This window comes from Chaetura pelagica, unplaced genomic scaffold (genome assembly GCF_000747805.2).
Source record: "Chaetura pelagica isolate M959 unplaced genomic scaffold, ChaPel_1.0 scaffold222, whole genome shotgun sequence".
In the NCBI taxonomy this organism is placed as follows: Eukaryota; Metazoa; Chordata; class Aves; order Apodiformes; family Apodidae; genus Chaetura; species Chaetura pelagica.
Genome location: NW_009952711.1, coordinates 6,495,165 through 6,514,760, shown reverse-complemented (window position 1 = coordinate 6,514,760; position 19,596 = coordinate 6,495,165). Strand labels below are relative to the sequence as shown.

Here is a 19,596-nt window from a genome sequence, read left to right as displayed (position 1 = left end):
TGTGCCCCCTCCCCACCTGCTGTGGGAGGGGCTGGGCAGCACCGCAACCTCCCGCAGCCCCCCCGGGACCTGAAGGTCATAAGGGAGGGTTCAAATAACTCACCCTCAAGAAACCTGCCTGCATTTGAACCATAAGGTAAACGTACACTCCCACTCTTCTATACATACACAGCATCTTTTCCCATGATGTGATGCCCCTTTCCCAGGACTCTGACCTCCAGCTCTCCCACTGCGGTGCTCGGGATGCCCTCAAAGGGACCCAGCCCGTGTGGGAACCCTGCTGGTGGGGTAACCAGCTTCAGCCCAGCCCAGGAGGGATGGCGAGGGCAGGCTTTGTGTGCTCAAGGTCCCAAAGAGCCACTGAGACAGAGCAGAAAATATTCTCAATCGTAAAAGAAGCTGATTTTCCCACAGTTGAATTTTTAGTAAAAGCCCCCCAAACCAGTGGTTGGAAGCAGTTCTTTTAAGCAACTGAGAAATTCACCCAGAGACCAGGATTGTGTAGTAGCAGGGAACTCAAGGCACACATCCCATGTTTAGGAAGGGATACAGCAGGGAAGATTGCTCAGGAAAATTAAAAAGGCAGTAGGTGAGTATTCTTTTTTTCCTAATGATAGGAAGAGCCAGGATAACAGGAAGTGTGTCACATTTGCTTCTAGCAAAACCAGCTAGAAATTATCTGAAGGTGTAAAAAACAGAGCAACACATGGAAGAATTATCATAAAAGGATCAAGTTCATGGATTTTGAAAGGAAGCAAAACAGCAACAGTGACAGCAGACAGGAATGCAAACTTCAGGAATTTCTTTAAAATCTCTTAATGTGAGGGGAAATGCAGCTTTGAGGATTCAGCAGTTCCTAAATGGAACTATTTTTTAGGGAACAAGTGTAAATTATAGAGAGAAGAGGAAGGATGGGAAGTAAATAAAGAACCTCAAGAAAAGCACAAGTTCTTCAATGGCCTCAAATGCTAGAAAGCAGCATATAGAAACTAGGTCAATTTTTAAAGTATGAGCATCTAAAGGAGATAATGAAGACAAAGGGGCACAGAATAACTACTGGAATTACTCAACAAACCTTGTCAAGACCAAGGAAAGTAAGATTTCTTTTGTTCAGTCTGGTATGATCAAGATACCAAATGTAACAAACAGAGTAAAACCTCAAGCTGGTATGAGGAAAGATCAGTTCACAGGATACTTGAATGTTGTATTTTTCCTTATCTGGTAATTACTTTCAACTTAGATGAAAATATCCTTGAGGGTTCAGAGAACTGACTGAAGCAATCTCCAGTTAATTACTGGTCATCTATACAGGAAACTGCAGAAAATGACTGAGTTTCCAGGAGACTGATAACTTGGTCATCTTTCCCCATTTAGATTGGAGTGTGGGGAGGACAGAATACAAGCTATATAAATTAAGCTGTCTGATCAATAACTACCCAAGAAATCACCTAAAATAAGCAGTCAGAAGAAGCTGGAGTAGGAAGACATGAATTCACAATTAAGTACACGGGTTTCACACAATCGTGTTTCCTTTAACAAAAAAGAAACAGACCATGTGGAGAAGTGGGTGAAGGTGGCTGAGGTTCCAGATGCCTTCTGGCGTTAATTAAAGTTGTGCATGGGTAATCTAAGGCCACTTTCATTCTGAGTCCATACAGGGACTAAGTGTAGTTTGACTGTTTAAGTCAATACAAGTTTATTTTCTCAACATGCCTTGCAGTGACCACAAATTCAAAATCCACACTTCTTTGCTGTTCAAAACAAATATATATATATTACTTTGAAGGGAGAAAAGGATGGCTTGAAGAAGTTATTTAAAGTTAGCAAGATCATACATTGTATGTTGTCAGTGCAAAATAAAAGGTTCATCTACTACAACTGTGACTTTTCATTTCATTAGAAGTTTGTCCTTTTCTCATCTGTTTTCATCAAGTATGCAAGCAGATGTGCACCATGACACCAATAGGTCCTTTGAGGACACATGTTGTTTGCTTATGATTCAATAGTAGCTAAAAAGAAATTAGGACACATTCTCATTATACTAGTTGAGATGCCAGTTCTGTACACAGTATAACTGCCATTGTCTTTGACTCTTCTGCTACCAAAAGACACCTTTTCTCCATTTTACAGGGCACACAAAGCACTAGAAACTGCCAACAATCTCTTCCTGTACAGTTTTTCCCAAGCTGCTATAAAATAAATGCTACCTAGCCTTTGAAAGCCTAGTGCAACAGAGAGGAAAATACTGCTGAAGTGGGGAAGGGACTTGGCACTATCTGGGCTTTGCCCTTTGCAGCAACAGTCATTTGAATATACAAGTTAGTTGATAAGTATCATCTGGAAAGTCTGGTCTCCCTTACTTTCCCTGGCAGACTTCCTGGAGATGTCACAATACACTGACTTCTCTCATCTAAGGGCAGTGCTGAATAAACAAGATGCACTTTTCATTCTTTCTCCATCTTCATCAGACAAACATGTTATACTCCCAAATATGAAGGTCCCCTTTGCTATTACTGACACTCTGCAAACAACCTAAAGGGGTGTAAAGAAAAACGCACAAGCCAAGAAACTCCACACACAAGACAGCTGAGAAACTCCAAGATCTTCAACAGGCATCACAAAGCTTCATTTTCATCATTAAATATATACCTCAAATATAATCAAATGCTTCTAACTTTATTTCTCTCAGTTACACAGTTTAACACTTAGCATAAACTGTTTATCTGTGTGGTTTTTTAGGAATACACATAAGTATTGGAAAATATTTATATGCCCAATGTAGCATTTCTAGTAAAACTTCCTATGGCCACCTAGTGGCCTAAATGGAACTGACCTGTTAAAAATCTTTAGGATTACATTAAGATCCTCCTTATCTGAAAATAAAACAAGAAGTACAAGTTTCATAGCTTTTGCATATATTTAAGATATAAATACTAATTTGTTTGCACAGTACATCCTTGAAAACAATCTGAGAAATCAAAAGGGGAAGGGTATGAATTTTATGTGAGAAAAACTAATAAAAGAATGAAAAATTAAAGAGGCCTTTTAGGAAAGAAATTGAGGGCACAAAATATGGACTGAACCAATGAACTGAATGCAGGAGTAAGTAAACAAACACTCTGCACTATGGTCACAAGTGGTATTAGATCTGTATGTGAGGAAAAAAAGGAAAAGGGTACCATTAAAGAGAAAAAAAGCTAAATGTTTGCATAGTATGAAATGTTATGGAAAGTCACCTGTTGTCCTCATTTTCAATAACTTAAATGAATATCACTTAAAACATCACACAGATTAAAGACATCTGTATATATTTCAGATTTCAATATTAATGCCAAAAATACATAGTATGATTTTACATAGGATTTATGCTACATTAGAACACTAAAGACAAACATCACTTGAGTATTAAATGAAACATTAAATATTAAATAACTGAAAAATAAAATAAAAAGTGTAAACACTAAACTAACTTGGGAATTTGCTATTGCAACACATCCAATGCAGTGGTTTTAAACAGTACAAAAAGATTAGATTTAAGTATGTTTCCAGTCTACTTGGAATACACAAAGCTCATTCCAGAAACCTCTTAAAAACTGGTCCAGGATCATATAAGAACCTTCTCTCTCCTGAGCGCTATTTCCATTCCTTTCCAGACTTAACTTTTTACTGGCATCTCTACCATCTTCGCTTGCAAGGAGTAATCAACAGTAAAACCAGTCCTTTAGTTTGCTATAGTCTGCTAGCATCTTGGTGAAAACTGAGGATTTGTTGGAGATTCAGTGTAAGATTTGAGTTCATATGCAGCGCCGCTATCAACTTCCATGGATTTCCGGGAGAACAGGAGCCTTACATCTCTGTGGAGGTAGATCTTTCCAGATTTAGAACTCTGGAACCTGAAAAGATAGAAACATCTGTATTACCTGAACCAAAATATTAATCTTTAACTATTATTGAATTAAATGCATTCCCTTAAGTGATTAAGGCCAAAAAACATTCAAACATACAAAATTAGTCAGTTAAAATGAAAGAAAAAATGACTTAACATACACTTTGTTTGCCTTAGCATTTAAAGGTTCTGTTCCTAACCAGCAGTATAGTGCACAGCTCTAAAAGGAGCATGGCAGAGCTGAAATTGACACTGCAATTATGCACACTGAAGATTAAAGTTCTCAGTAACCTAGAAAGGCAGAAAGTGCTCTTCAGTGAGCACTCCTGACAATGCCATTGGGTGGCCTAAGCACACCCAAAAGGGAAGACCAACATAGCAACAAAGGTATATATACATATCAAATCTGTACTAGCTATCAGACAGATTTCATTGCACTATGAATGCACCAGCAGGAAGTTTACTGCTGCTTTATCCCACACACCAAATCTAAGTCAACTCAAGCAGCAGTAGGTACAGGGATCTCGGCGGGCAGACAAAGTTTTTCTCAGAGAATACAGAGCTATTTCAAAGAGAGTATAGTTCTCTGGCCCAATCACCAAAGTAAACAGCAGCCAATTCCTAGGCCCATTTATCTATTATGCTGAGGCTAGGCAACCTAATTCAGGACCTCCAAACCTGCCAGGAATGTGCCAGTTCCACTTCCCCTGAGATTTAACAACTATATATAGAGACAAGATCTGCATTTTAGAGGACTGTATTCTACAGCCTTCATCTGGCAGAACTTCTTAATTTCCTTCTCTCAATCAGGAAAGGCAGATCTTAAGGAGCATTTTTAATGGCAACTGAGCTTAATGCCACTATCACTATAGCCAGAGTAAGGGAGAAAAGCTTTTGCTACTGTAAAAAATAGAAAGAGAAAAGCTACTGCTTTCGTTATGACAAAATGATACCACTAGTAATGCTGAGAGAGCAGTGCACACCATTGCCACACATATTATGATTTGCAGATTTTTAACAAGTGTTTACTCATTGACCCTGTTGAGGCAAAAGTAGTTTCTCTAGAATAAATTTAGTCATTATCAGACTGATATTTGAAGAGGCAGGACACCGACTACTACAGAAGATCTTGTCTGGGGCAGGCAGGCTGTAGAAATGTTTCAATTGGAAGAGTAATACAGAATAGCCTGTAGTCACCCCCATAGCCAGACAAAGGAAATTTCTGCTTTCCTAGATTGAGCTGTCAAGGGCATTACATGTGGCAGGGTCCAGCAGAACACTGTCCCTGGCTCCCACAGCACTCCCATCCATCACCATTTATCTGCTGTCAGTGTGACAGCCCCATACCTGGTGGGCAAAGGGGAGAAGATTCTATCCTAAGAGATGACTCTGGAGGAGAGCACAAGAAGGAAGACTGAAAGAGGGGAGGGACAAACCGAACACCATAAAGTTATTTCAGCATCTAACTCATTAGATAAATTTAACTAAACTAAACCAGATCTAATTATCAAAGCACCAACATAAAGTAGAGCTCAATTCCCACTTTACACATGGCTCTATCAGAAAATAATTAGCAAGGTCTACTTTTTATCTTCTCAAGCTTCTTATTTTCTATTAGTGAGAAACCTGCAAGACTCACTTTGCCCAGTAAATAGCAAATTCCTGTAACATGGCTTTTCTGAGCATGACATTTCACAAAGACTGAAGGAGGATGAATGGGAGACAGCAACAGAGCTTAGGGAATTATTCTCATCTCTGGTTCCATCACCTAATCTGTGGCAGCTCCAGCAGTTCTGTGTAAAGGAATTAAGAAAAACAGAGGTCTCTAACAGATGGTGTCCTAGGAACAGTATCAATAGACATAGACAGGAAAGCTTAGACACACAAACAGATGAGCTAGAAAGTCTGGCAGAGGAAAGAAAGTGGTAAATATTACTTAAGAAACTACAACTTCTTTTTTTTCTAAAGTTTCTCAACACCTTGAGGAATCACTACTTTTAACAAGTTTCAAGCTTGCCCTCCACTTAGCCTTCAGTAACAATCCCTGTTCAGCAACACAACAATTACGCTCCATGTGATTAAAAGAGGCAACATGTCAGTAACTAAAGCTGTTGAACAAGCTTTGAAATCTAGAAGACTGCTGAGCTGTGTGAAAGTTAACTGTTTCATTGCCTTTTATAGGCAGAATGTGCCCTAGAAACTAATGGGTTTCACCCTCCCAGCTCTGGGCAGAAAGGAGGCATGAGCAGAGCTGGACTCACAGCTCTCATGCTCATGTAGATTTAATTACAAAGCAAAAAGCATTGTTTCATGTGCAACTAGGAGCTCATCCCCAAAGCATCTTCAAGAAATGAGAAACTGCAGGTACAATTCTTGATTTTCTTATAGTGAATAAAGCTCTGTTGGCCATGCAAGCTATGCTTGGTATCTGTAGCTGTGGGTACAAATTCAGTCTAATGGCAGCATCTCAAGCATACAAAACTGCACGTTGAAACTGTGTAAACAGTAAATCTGACACTTTGAAAGTGCTGTAGAAAATCTGGCTGCCAATGTTAAGTTCCAGACCTAGGCCAGCATTTTTGTTGAATTACCACTTGAAAAGAAGCTTTCATAATGTGCCTGCTGACAACTGTGATTAAGGCCTCGCAAGCAGATGCGACCACAATGCAGCTCACTGGTGGTGACTTCATTTGTTTTTTGAGCAAAATTTCAACGTGTGAGCTTAAGATGCTTGTTCTCAACAACTACTGCAACTGAAATCGAAAGGCTGTTTTAAATCACCTTTAGTAAAACACAAGAAAAATCCTGACTGTTTTAGGTCTGTGTATCTTCTCAGTAAAGCAGGTTTGAGGAAACATTGCTGTTTTTAAAACTTCTTCTGTAGAAGCAACTTATATATTAATTAATATAGTACTAAGACACTTAAGTTCTCCTAATTAAAATTCATCTTTAGTAAAGGCAGATTCTAGATTGACAACTGAGTCTTTTTTAAAATATTAAGTACTCTGCATAATAAACCACAAGAAAGGCCAACATAAACTACTAGAATATTTGAAGGAGTTTTGCAGTTCTTCCATCATGTGAAAGGACCCACTCACTGTTTGGGTTCATCTCCAAAGCAAAAAACTTGTGGCATCCTCTGCATGTATTCACCTTCCAAAGTAAGCAGTCCAGCACTGTAATTATCTGTTTGTTTTTCCAGCCAGAAATGGATGCATTTCCAATTTCACATTATAAATCCATGAGTTGATCCCTGCCAGAGGTCTGAAAGCTGAGCTAAATTGTACAGGTATTTCAAAACTAGAAGTATCAGAACTGCTATTCTGCATTTCTGTCTCTCAGCAGGTACCAGAAATAGGAAGCTCATGAAAGAAGACTTCTAGCTATACAAGACAACAGAGAAGGAAGCAGATTTGCCTTCAGATAGAAGCAATTATTTGGTCTGTTTACAACAATTTTACAAACTCCATTAAAGCAGAAACTGAAAGTGGACACAAGTCTACTGCTCTTCATGCCTGTACACCAGTCCCAGCTGGCCACAGCTTTTTGCACACCTCTGCAGCTGATGCCTGTCCCCAGCTCCCCTGCATCAGTTAGATCAACATTACAAGTGACAAGAGCCTTTTTATTTGGGCTACACACCTTTCTTCACAATTTACCCCAGAAGAAAAGTTTTAGAAGGTGGTTAAGTTAGACATAGCAAGTTAGTGTGGCTTGAAAGGATGAATTTCAATGCAGGCTAAAATTCAGAATGAAAACACAGTTCAACAGCCTCATCGTGATGCTATTTTCACACTCCACTAAACCAACATACATTTTTTATGACTGACAACTTTCATTTAATGGGAATGCTTGGCCTGGAATCACTGCCCTAGACAAAGTTGTGTTTCAAAAGTTTGCTGGGTAGAAATCAATGGCAATAGGGAAAATAACATGTACCAGAAGTAATTCTACAACAATTAGAAGAGTAAGAAATTGGATTTTCTTCTGCTTTCTCACTTCAGGATGTCAGCCACCATCAGGTTTCCCAGGGCTGCAATGAAAACCCTGGGTCTGCACACACGTGGCTTGTTTACTGTAATGATGCAGGCAAAAGTCTGCAAACTACAGGACAGAATATATCCATCATTCACCCTTTTTTCAAACTGCAGTCTCAAGATCATCATGAAAGCAGCAAAACCGTATCTGATTTCAGGCAGTGCTTTGTAGATCATTTAAGGAAGATTGTGTGACTGCTTTATAAAGTGCAGGCATTATCAGTGCTATTGCATCATCAAACAGGTATCTACATTTTACCTCTAAACACTGTTTTTAGGAGCAACTCAGAATGCTTTTCACATTACCAGCTATTCTAGTGAAGAAGCATGTGTGTAGGACACTGGGCACCTTCTCTACATTGATCCTTAATTTTGGCTTTTGCTCCTGTTACATTCAGTCTGTTTCCTGTAAGCTCAAAAAAGTACATTGATCCAGCCAGAACTAAACCTCTCTTGCTAAGAATTAAACTTTACAAGGCTATACAAAATACTTCAATGCCAAGCAAGGGACCCTTGATTCTCCCAGGCAGAATCCAAATTATTTATTAGCTCCTCTTCCTCTACTGTTCAGCTTAAAGACCAAGCCAAAAACATTGCATTTTATTTTTTTTAAATCAATCTGTATACAGCAAGGCTGGCTGGGAAAGAAATCATGAGGTACATTTTGGCAGGTACTTGGGTTTTGTGGTTTTGTTTGCTTGGTTTTGAGTTGGTTTTTGTTTTGTTGAGCCTTGGTTTAATTTTTTTTTAACTTGGAGCTTACCTCAGATGTATGAGGTAGCGTAACAGCCTTTCTTCAGTCTGGTGACTGTTTTCTTTATTGACAGTTCTCTTGATTTCTCGTCTCACAGGAACAGAAAAAGTTCTTTGCCGTAGGAATGTTTGATGATTAGCTGGCATTTCTCTCAAGTCATAGATCACCACAAACATCTTCACCACAGTTTTGTTAGGGTTAAATAAGGTCTGAAAAGAAAAACAGTTCAATACAGTACTCTTAAATTTGTCATCTCTAAAAATAAAATAAAACCAAAACCAAACTCCACCTGCCAAAATAGCCACCATCCCCTATGCACTTTGTTCTGCTGCTATGCAGAAATCTGTGTCTAAAAATATTGTGCAGCTTTTTTGTTTTTTGACACTGCAGCTGCTAGCAATTCCTATTTTCAAATATAACACTAAACACAACCTAATTTGAATGAAGCACTGGTATAGGACCACTAGTACTTTGTTAATCTGCATTCCATTTTTGTTATTTTTCCAGTCAGGTTTTTGTCTACACTGCTTTCTAGACATAACATGCTCACAGGAAGCACAGTGGTGGCCTCCACTTTTAAAACTGAAATCACCAGCATTATCCTCAACTGGGCTCCTAGAAGAAAGATGGCAAATCATTTGTTCTAAGCAATGACTGTGTTTACTTTCTGATTTTATTACAAAAATAAGTGGTGTTAAAATGTTGCAACATTTAGATACAACTGAGTATTTAATCTTAATCTCTTCAGAAGGATTTAAGAATTGGGCCTGTGTGCTAATTACTTGTCCATTACTACTTCAAAGCCACAGTGTCCCCAGATATTCTGAATCTTCAGTTAACTGATTTTAAGTCTCTTCACAGCACACATGGGCTCAAAGGTTGGGAGTCTTTTTTGTCTCACAAATTACAGACAGATTGCTACTTCAAATAACTACATTACCTACAGAGATGCACATTTCCACTGCTAACTTCATGCTCATCTGCAATAACCTCATCTCCTCTGCATGACTTTCTTGGTATTAGTGGTTTCAAGGCACCCATATCTGCTGAGTACGTACCACTTGTATTGTTCCTGAAGGCGGTACCCGATAACCCCTCTTACCAAGGGACTCTAAAGTAATTACACCCTAGGAAAAAAAAAAAGACATTTAGTTTAAAGGGAGAGATATAAAACAAATCAAAATGTTTTATTCATATAAATGTATTTATTAAAAAAGCAATTAGTAATGTATAAAAACTAAAAATGGAAAAGGCAATGCATTATTTAAGATGCGGTCAAAAAGCAGCAGTAAGGGCCTGACAGATACTTTCGCAGATCTTCAAAAGCTGTGCAATAAGGGGTGTGTTCTCCTTTTGAAACAAGAGCCAAGTTTCCACATCTTCAAACTAGCAATCAGGGAGCTATGGCAAAATAGAGCTTTCTTTTCAAAACAGCTTGTAAGTTAAGATTTGTCACCTGCTTTCTGTTTCTAGCACCTACAATTGCACCAATAGTTGTTCAAATCTCACCAAACCTATTTCTGCTTTTCAAAGGCACCAAATGCACTTATTCTTCCATTCTAATCTAAACTTTAGCTACAATAACATCTGCCTTTATACCAGCTGTGATGTACAGAACACCTGAGTGTCCCACATGGTGCTGTGACACTGCTGAGACCACCCTCAGGGTCCTGCCTTAAAGCAAACACTTGATTAACCCGCAGTGCACAACTGATATACCCCACTGGACTTAAAAAAAAACACCCAAACAAAAACAACAACAAAAGACCCCAGAGCAGAGACACTAACTATACAATGTTTATGATGATAGAGGCACTATACAATGTTGTACTAATCCTGGGAGACTCAGCCTAATAGCATGTTTAGAGCATGTGGAAAAGCTTGAAACAATGAAACCCAGCTAGGAAAATAAGCAATGTTACTGTAACTGTTTGAGGAACATTCAAATCCCTTCACCTCCAGGAAAACCACATGAAATAAACTAGAAAGATGAAAGCAAAACAACACATACTTCTTTGCAGTTGTTGAGAAGACATGTAAGTTTGAACTAAACTTATCACTCAAACTTAACTTTCACGCCCATTTAATTTCCTGAATACTTTAAAAACCAGAACATTAGAAATATGAAAAGTGCTATGAATTAAAAATCCAAATAATTGGGATAATCAGCTGTTCAGTGCATTACTTGCAAGTTTAAACAGACTGTTTACCACATTTTAGACAGACATGCACATATGAAAACCTCTAAAAATCAAATCTGTCACCCAGGTAACACGGAGGCAAATCTAGCATTCTGATTCAATGCCAGCATACTGGGTATCTTGGGGGTTTTACAGGGAAGTACTTTCAGACTCCCCAAACCTCATGCTGTCATTGTAGAAACACAGAGCAGAATTAGCACATGGATACTGACAACACAAATGCTAGGCTGGTGCAAACATCAGCAGACCATGCAGCTTCTGAGAGCACGACAGGTCATGCCAGCTCAGGCAGCATTTGCTTTAAAAGAGAAGGCTGAATAACTTCTGAGCCTAAGGTCTCCATTGGCAATTGTACCTTGGCCAGCACCTAAGCCACTTGCTGGCAGAGTGGTTAGTTGCCCAGGACACCAGCTTGTTGGGACAACAAAATGGATCCCATTAAGTCCAGTAATTGCCTCACTGCCTATTTTAAGTTAGATGGCTAAGAAGTTAGATGGATGGTAGGGGTTGATCACTCTACTGTGGAGGGAAAGAACTACATTCAATATCCAAGATGAGAGCAGTTGGACAGTGGGGCAGCTGCATGAAGAAAAGCACCAGTTAGGGAAAGGAAGAGGGACAGGAGAACTACATCATAAACAGCTGAAAATAACCCAGATCCCTACAAATCCCCATTTCCTGAACTCTCTACTTACCAAGCTCTCTTTCTTCACATCCACCTATCAGAAATAATTTTAAATCAATCCATCCACACTTACCATGTAAGGAGAGGGTGCGTTGTCATCTGAAACACTGTAGAATGACACTTCAACTGGCAGAGTCATGTGTGTGGGACAAAAGACTCCACTTGCTCCCACTTCTGCTGTGAAACCCTCCACGACGCCGAGTGGGTCTAAGCGAAAATTCAGGACAGACTCCTGAAAAAAAAAAGAATAGGATTTAGGTTGGGAATGCCTCAAAATACATATGGCAAAATGAAGCAGCAAACAAGGAAATAAGTTTACATAAGAACTTGGGTTTTTCATAAGATGACCTGCTAAAAACCAACACTGAGGCACAAAAATTCCAATGAACAACAGAACGTTCAGGAAGATGACAGTGGTTTAACAGAAAGCATCAGGTAAGTCCAGCCTTCATCCTACTGAAACTGGTGCAAAAGCCCCAAGAGAATTTTACTGCTTCAGGACCTATGCATTATTTTCATTGATATATAGTATTTGAAAAATATAATAGCATCTGTAACTTGCCCCATGATATTCACTCTATATTTCACAAATATGGAGTATGATTCAACTTGATAATGCACTAGGGTTTAGCTGTTGATATTTGATATACTACATGAAGTGAAAAGCTGGAGGCTACACTTCAAATACATTCTGTTTACTACACTGATTTAACACAGCTTTTGTGACATTAAATAGAGTAACAGTAAAAATGTAAGTCCTTTTTTCTAGGTATATAAACGTGAAAAATTACAGATTGTTAAGTCTCATTTAAGTTAACAGAACACCTCCTAACTTGACCATAGTGGGAAATAAAAGTTAAGCAACTCACTGTAACTGAATCTCTGAGACAGAAGGTATTTGGGGTGTGAAATACGTGCCTTTACAGCTGGAAATTAAAGTAAATTTTATTCAATTTAATTATGAGCTTTTATATTGTAATCAGGCTGGAATTTTTCACAGTAATGCAAATTTAAAAGCAGTACAGAGGAATACTAAAAAACCCACAGGAATTCTAGAGAATATGCAATACCTCAAAGTTTCCCAGAAGGCTAAGACTTGTTACTGGTGGAGCACTAGAACTTAGAAATGGTTTCCCATGGCTCTCTGGATCACTGTCTCTGTTTATATATTGTTGTGGGCTATTAAAAAACAAGACAGAATAAATACAAAGGATAAGCACATTTGCTTTTGTCTTCTGGGTATAAACAGAAAGAATAATTTACTTACTACACTACAAAACATTCTCCTAAAGAAGTAACAGTTGAATGTTGCCTGTTAATACTTTAGCAAAACACTTCCTAGTTAACTGAAAAAATACTAAGTTTTACATTACAAGGGATAAAGACAATAAAAATTTAGGTTGTACATGAACCACACTAGCACGAACCAAAGCATCACATTATTTTCTCTCATATGCAGATATTTTTTCTCATATCCTGAAGTTTCCAACATCATACTAGCATACTAAAAGTTGTTTATGTTACACATATTAATGTATAAAAGGTCATGGTCAGTCCCTTTTAAAAGTTAAGGTCTCTGAACAAGCTCAGGCAAAATGTTTAACCCTTTCAACACTAAGAACAAAACATAACACAAAAATAACACTGATTTGAAGAATAATCAATTACTATCTTCTCTGTTTCAAAATTCTAGTGTAACTTAGAGCATACCCACCCCTGCATGGGACAGAGCACTATGGTGATGTTCCAGAGCCATGATAACTTGGAGACCCCTCGGGCAGCTTGGCTGCCAAGCTTTATTTCAAAATCAGGATTATTTTGAGAAGCACCTATCTTTCTTTGCTAACATACTTTGTTTTTGTGTACAGGTATGTATATCCATTATGTCTCCCTAAAAATTCACTGTTTCTGACAAATAAAACATACCTTCTTGCAGACAGACATTTCAGCTGCAGCAGTGATGAATCCAGATCAAAGCACCCAGACTGTGTTTTCCTTTGAGGAACCTCAAAGGAAAGAAGATGCTAATATGAAAACTGTACTTCTAATAAGGACAATTTTGCCAAGTAAGCACAAGTTTGCCAAGAATTTTCATGACATTACAAAAATATAAAAACAGAGCAGAAGAGAATAATTCCTATATATTCTAAACTTAGTGAAGAAAATTCTAGAATTCTTAATGACAAGACTGTAAATTCTGATTAACAGGAAGTACTTAAAGACTGGTTCAGGAGGCTGACATCTCTTTGGAATGGTACAGAACATTAGTAATAAACAGGCTGTAACAATTTCCATTCAAGTTCCTTGAAAATAAAACAGCCTCTATGAGTACTGAAGAACATCATGTGCTGACTACAGGACATCACTTCAGTGGCATCAACTGGGACTGCCTTTTTCTTTAGAACTCCCTACAGCCTAAGAACTGCAGCACTTCCCAAACGTCTTCCTCTTATCACAGCAGCTTTGTGTCACTTAGCCATTCGGTGACATCTCTGACTGCTGAGGAATATAGGATAGAAACTGTTCACAGAAACAAAAACTTCGGAGTAACAGGCGAACAGGTATTAAAAACTCGCACAAAAACTCTGAAATGACAAAATATGTTAGCTTGCACTTAAAACATTAATCTTCAAAATGCTTTCTTTATGCTCTAAATTAGCACCAAAGCAATTTTTTCTATAGAATTTTCTAACGTCATCTTATGTTAATCTTGTTAGGATCTCATTAACTAACACTTCAACATTTTCTTTTCCAGGATTACTGTTTAACTTCCTGAGTGTTAACTCAAATTTCCACTAGTAAGAGTATTCACTGTGACACTAAAAGTAAACACACTCACTTCACCTAGGTAACTCACCAAATTTTCTATTGTACACAGATACTGAAACAACAAAATACTTCCTTCCTCATTTAAAAGTTAAGTTACAATTTCAACAATAACTTACAGGACTTGAAAGCAGAGGTAATCCAGTTCTGGGGTGAAAAGCCTTGGTTGAAGTTCCATCCAAAGATCGAAAATTATGTTTCCGCCATGTATTGGTGTGTTTTAGAGACGGTGCTTTCTGTCAGCAAAACAAATTTACTCTAGATATCATGGGATATTTTAAATGGCCTATCATGGTAATACTTTGCTTTTGCTGCAACTAAGAAGACCTCCAAAGCAGGTGGATCTGCATCACACTAGCATATGATGAAATATTCAGTATGAATTTCCCTTGACTCAATCTACAATCACACAGACTGCTCAATAAAGTTCACATACCATAGCCAGACACTGGTATATTTACAAAAAGACAAGATGCCTCACTGCCTATGGAAATTGTTGTTCATCATGCCATGAGACAAGTAAGACAATGTTCTTCTCAATGTTAAACTTATGAATAAGAAGGTATGGAGGAGGCACTACCAGTCAAATGTTACTTCAGGCCACCAAGAAGACAATAGGATCATGCTGCTTTCTACAAAGTCAGACTTAAATCCCTCTTCATATTGGTCCTTAGTAGACACAGGGTACAAGCCTGTGAGAGCAGCTAGAGGAATTGGTCTTTTCCTCCATGTATTTACCTGCACATCTGTGTTCTTTGGCCGCTCACACTTAACCCCACCATCTTCTGTAGGTTTCTTCTGAGAAGTGCTTTGGAAATCGAGACCTACTGGGTCTTCGTTCTCATCATGTGCAGTTTTTGTTTTATCTTGTTTGTTTTTGTTTTTGAAACTGTCAAGATCTTTATTTAAATAATTTTCAATACTAATAAGCTGAGTATTTTGTTCATAAATATTTGCGTTTTTTGAGTCTTTATCTAAACACTTGAGTTCATTTCTGTGCAAAGAGTCAGCTACTTGCATCACAGTTGCTTTTTTTGTACCGTCAAGTATTCTGCATTTATCTATCTGTAAATTGTTAAGACTGCCCGTGCTATTGTTCTCACTAACAACTGTTCTTCCTTTAAGTAAATTTGTGCAAAGCTGTTCATCAACGCTGCTGAAATTTGAACATTGTTTAATTCTGTTGGCTATCTGGTCTTTCTGCACATAACCAGAGTGCAAAGTTTCCAACTTATCTGGCAATTCAGATTTATTTTCTTTAATACATGATGATGATGTGTGAGTGTTAGCAAACGCATGAGAAGTTTTATTTGAAGTCTGATGAAATGCATTTCGGACAGCTTCACTGGGTTTTGCTAAAATCAGTTTTCTTCTTGCTTGGAGTTTCAGAGAAGCCTTTGATTCTCCATCAACTCTAGAAGGACTGATAGGAGTATCAGATGTCTTCACCCTTGATTTATTACTATCTTCTAATAAATTAAAATCCGACTTCGCAAAAGAAACAGAAGATTGTTCCTTGCCTTTCTTCAGCAAATTTTCGTCTTCATACGTACTTCGGAAAATTTTTGAATTAACTGGGTTAGTCTCCTGCACTTTGAATGGACGTCCAGTAATATGGGAAGTAGCTGGATCACAATGAATCAAGTGTTGGGCAATCCTTGCTATCATCTCCTGCCGCTCCTGGAGCAGAGAGTCGATCAGGGGATTACTCTCTCCTGCCAACTGACGGCCACAGGGGTTCACTGGAACACGGGCATCAAGCAGTGGGATCTCTGGTATTGCTCTAGTTTTGCCTTCACCCCCCTCTACTTGTACTGCATTGTCTAAGCCTGCAATAGAAACAGGGGAGGTTTCCTTGCCTTTCCTTGGCAAGCTCTCATCTTCGTAAGCACTCCGAAAAGCTCTCGGGGTGGCTGAGCCGTTTTCATGCTTGTTGAACGGACGCCCAGCAACAACTGGAGAAGTAGCTGGATCACAGTGAATCAAGTGCTGAGCAATCCTTGCAATGACTTCCTGTCGCTCTTGAAGCAAAGAGCCTATCAAAGGGTTGGTTTCTCCTGTAGGCTGATGAGAGCAATGACTGTTCGAAACACGAGAATCAACAAGAGAAAAGGATTTAAAAGTTCTGACAGGTGTTTCATGGGACTGTGTCTTGCTGTCTGCTGTAGCATTATAGCACTGAACTTTAGACGGCGATGCCCCCAGGTCAGATCCAAGTCCAGCAGATGGATAAAGTTTTAAATTTCTGATAGATGTAGTAAATTCTGGTGTCTTTTTTCCATTAAGTAGGCCTTCAGGTGTCATTGTCCACGTCTGCTTCCCACAGAAGCGCTGCGGACTGGCGGTGCTGCATTGCTGTGCCGTGCTGGGATCGCTGTGCTGATGGAACTTCCGCTCTTGCATCCGCTTCTCGTAAAAGCTCAGGTTGGTGTGAATACTGCAGGTCAAAACTGGGTAGTTCGATTGTCTGGGCAAGGACTGGACGCTGACTCTCAAGGCCACGTTGTGAGAAACATTAGGAACAGGAAAGACATGCTCAGTTGGTGTCTGGGAAAACGTCCATTGCAAGTCCACATCTGCAGCGCTCACCCTGGAACAATACAGGAAATACATAAGTGAGGAGTCTTTACTTACCTACTTGGTAACAGATGTCTGAGAAAAAGAACTAGAGACATCAGCAACTGCTGTACTTTGCAAAGTATAAAAATCCTATACGAGTGCCAAAGCACTGGGCCAACAATGTGGCACCTTCTGAAAGCAAACAGAAGGGAAGAATGTTTTTGAGACAAGTTGCAACAACCTGCAAATGGGAAAGGAGGAGTCCTCCGCCCCAGACATACCTGTACAGAATGTTCCGGGGAACAGCACCATGTGAAACGCTCAGCCAAGCACTCAGCTGAGAGAAGAAAACAAAAGAGCGAACAGCCAAGAGAAGGGTCTTCTCTTCAATAAATCGATCTCCGCTCCTAAAACGTATTAAGCAAAACACAAGGACGTTGGAAAGAATATACAAAGAAAACCATTAGAGCTAGAACATTTTCAGATCTTCATTCTGAAATCTGAATCAAGAAAACAGTTAAACTCCTCATACATCTTGAAGATTACAAAGTCGGATTTGGTTTGTTCCGCATACTAACTTAAGCAATTTAACAAAAAAAATAATGTACAAAAAATACCATTTTCAGCTAGGAACATTTCATACTCTGAATTGCACAGTGTGCAATGGCCTACTGTGTCCAACTACAGGAAGAATAAGATTAGAATATACTTATACTTCACTGGCAAATAGTGGTTTTCTTAGATGGATAAAGGCCAGTTCAAAACCAATAATCGATTACTTTAAGGAGTTTAATATGATAAGATTCTTGCACCTACGAGCTAATCCTAATATCCAACTTACTGTCGAGGAACTGGCTCCAAAATCCACCTTTCTAACAGCAATGCATCTTGTTTGATTGCAGGATCATTTAAATCACTCCCCTCAGTGGTGGGACCTTCATCATTATAGCAACAGTCTGGAAGTAGCATCACTTCTACCATGATTGGAATATTGTTCTTCCACAGCAGCATAACCTCAGATCTGGTCTGCCTGGCTTGACGACACTGAGGTAAAGAAAAAAATGTCAATATATGCATGCCATAAAAATACTAGCCAGATTTAGAACTGCTTCAGAAACCTGTTCCAAAGTACTGGAAAAGGGTAAGGTTCAAATCCTGTAAACTAGGTCTCACCAAATCGGAGATAAGATTCCAGAGCTATTAAATGAAAAATACTTAACACATCCTTTATGGCTGCCATCTGAGCAACTTCTGTAGAAAATTAAAAGAGCTAATAAAAATACATTTGCCCATTTGACCTTTGCTATCTTGTACTTCTCTCTCCACAAGTCATCCCCTTGGATAGACACACTCAAGCAGTAGCTTTATAAATTCTGTGTCTTGCAGCAGGCTACCTTCAGCATGAAAAACAACTGAAATTTACAGAGTAATTAGGAACTTTTACTTGAGAGATGGGATGCTCCAACCTTACTCCCAAATAGACTAGCTAGATTTGATGCATTTCTGGTTTTTTAATCACTAACTTTTCAATAATACCTGGAAAAGCAAAACTAGGTAAGTCAGCCTACATTCCCTCAAAAGCAAATAAACTCCCCCCAAAAAAACAAAACAATAAATATCACAACCAAAAAAACCACTCCAAAAAACCACCAGACCAAGAATGCTACGCATAGTGCCTGCCATTTGTATAATAAAGACTCAAATAAGTACTGCATTCAGGTAGTCATGCAGAATTTCAGGTTCAAGGATAAAAGGCTTAATGATGTCTCATTTTAAGGACAGATCTATTATTAGTACCATACTGAATTACATACTCATTTAAACACAGGACTGACAGAAAGCAATTGCTATTCACGCTTAACTGTGACTCTACCATGGGGTTCCTGGCTGACTTCAGTAATGGCAGCAAGGATGCAGGCCACGCAAAATGAAATGGGTGCTGTCGTACCTGAGCCAGTTTGTCGCTGCATTCATGCTTAGTTGTTGGTGGCTGACTGGACTGTGCTGGTGGGCAATGGAAGCCCTCTGTCCTGCCCTTGATCGAGTACTCGGGTGTTCGACCTTCAGTGATCAACAGGGCCAAGGAGACCAGGAACTCCTCAGCTTCATACTCAAAGTATTCATCCAAAGTATCTGCCATTTCAAAAAGACAACAAATAATTTCATCTCCTGTATAAGAAGCATTCAGCCGTTAGCTGTCCCCACTGGTTGTTTCATTTACACTTAAAATGAGAGCTATGGGAAATGGATCTTTGCATCAGAATGGCTGCACTCCCTAAAAGGCCCAAGTTACTGCACCACCACAAAACACCTTTTCACATCTCAGAATGTCGTCATTACAAGTAGACAAAATGAGCAATATTCTAAAGAAAGCTTCATGTAGTAAGTGGTCAATGCACCAGATTTCAGTGGTGCTGAGAAACAACTGTTTATTTTATGAACCACACCTGGATTACAGCTTCTCTAGAAAAAAAAAAAAGTTTCCTGGGCTCCAGTGGGAGAAGTCTGATGGCTGAATTATTTGGCATTGTTAGCATCATGGGATAAAGAAGCTACAATACATCACAAAGCACATGAAAAATTAATAAGAAAAAAAAAAAAAGATTTACTTCTGTTATAAAAAGTGGGACACAATGTTCTTCAAATTT

At 38.8% G+C, this 19,596-nt stretch overlaps 1 protein-coding gene across 1 annotated transcript in view; it reads right to left on the bottom strand.

Moving 5' to 3' along the window:
* Positions 1-2,655: 2,655 nt before the first annotated feature.
* Positions 2,656-19,596, bottom strand: part of FAM214A (family with sequence similarity 214, member A) — a 32,800-nt gene continuing 15,859 nt past the window's right edge. The window contains exons 2-12 of the mRNA XM_009994430.1: positions 18,897-19,081; positions 17,790-17,992; positions 17,230-17,355; positions 15,128-16,979; positions 14,509-14,625; positions 13,490-13,569; positions 12,634-12,742; positions 11,637-11,795; positions 9,736-9,804; positions 8,687-8,886; positions 2,656-3,893 (exon numbers count right to left, since the gene is read on the bottom strand). Of these exons, the coding sequence (XP_009992732.1) occupies positions 3,740-3,893; positions 8,687-8,886; positions 9,736-9,804; positions 11,637-11,795; positions 12,634-12,742; positions 13,490-13,569; positions 14,509-14,625; positions 15,128-16,979; positions 17,230-17,355; positions 17,790-17,992; positions 18,897-19,081 (3,254 nt within the window). The 3' untranslated portion in view covers positions 2,656-3,739. The remainder of the gene's footprint in view (positions 3,894-8,686; positions 8,887-9,735; positions 9,805-11,636; positions 11,796-12,633; positions 12,743-13,489; positions 13,570-14,508; positions 14,626-15,127; positions 16,980-17,229; positions 17,356-17,789; positions 17,993-18,896; positions 19,082-19,596) is intronic.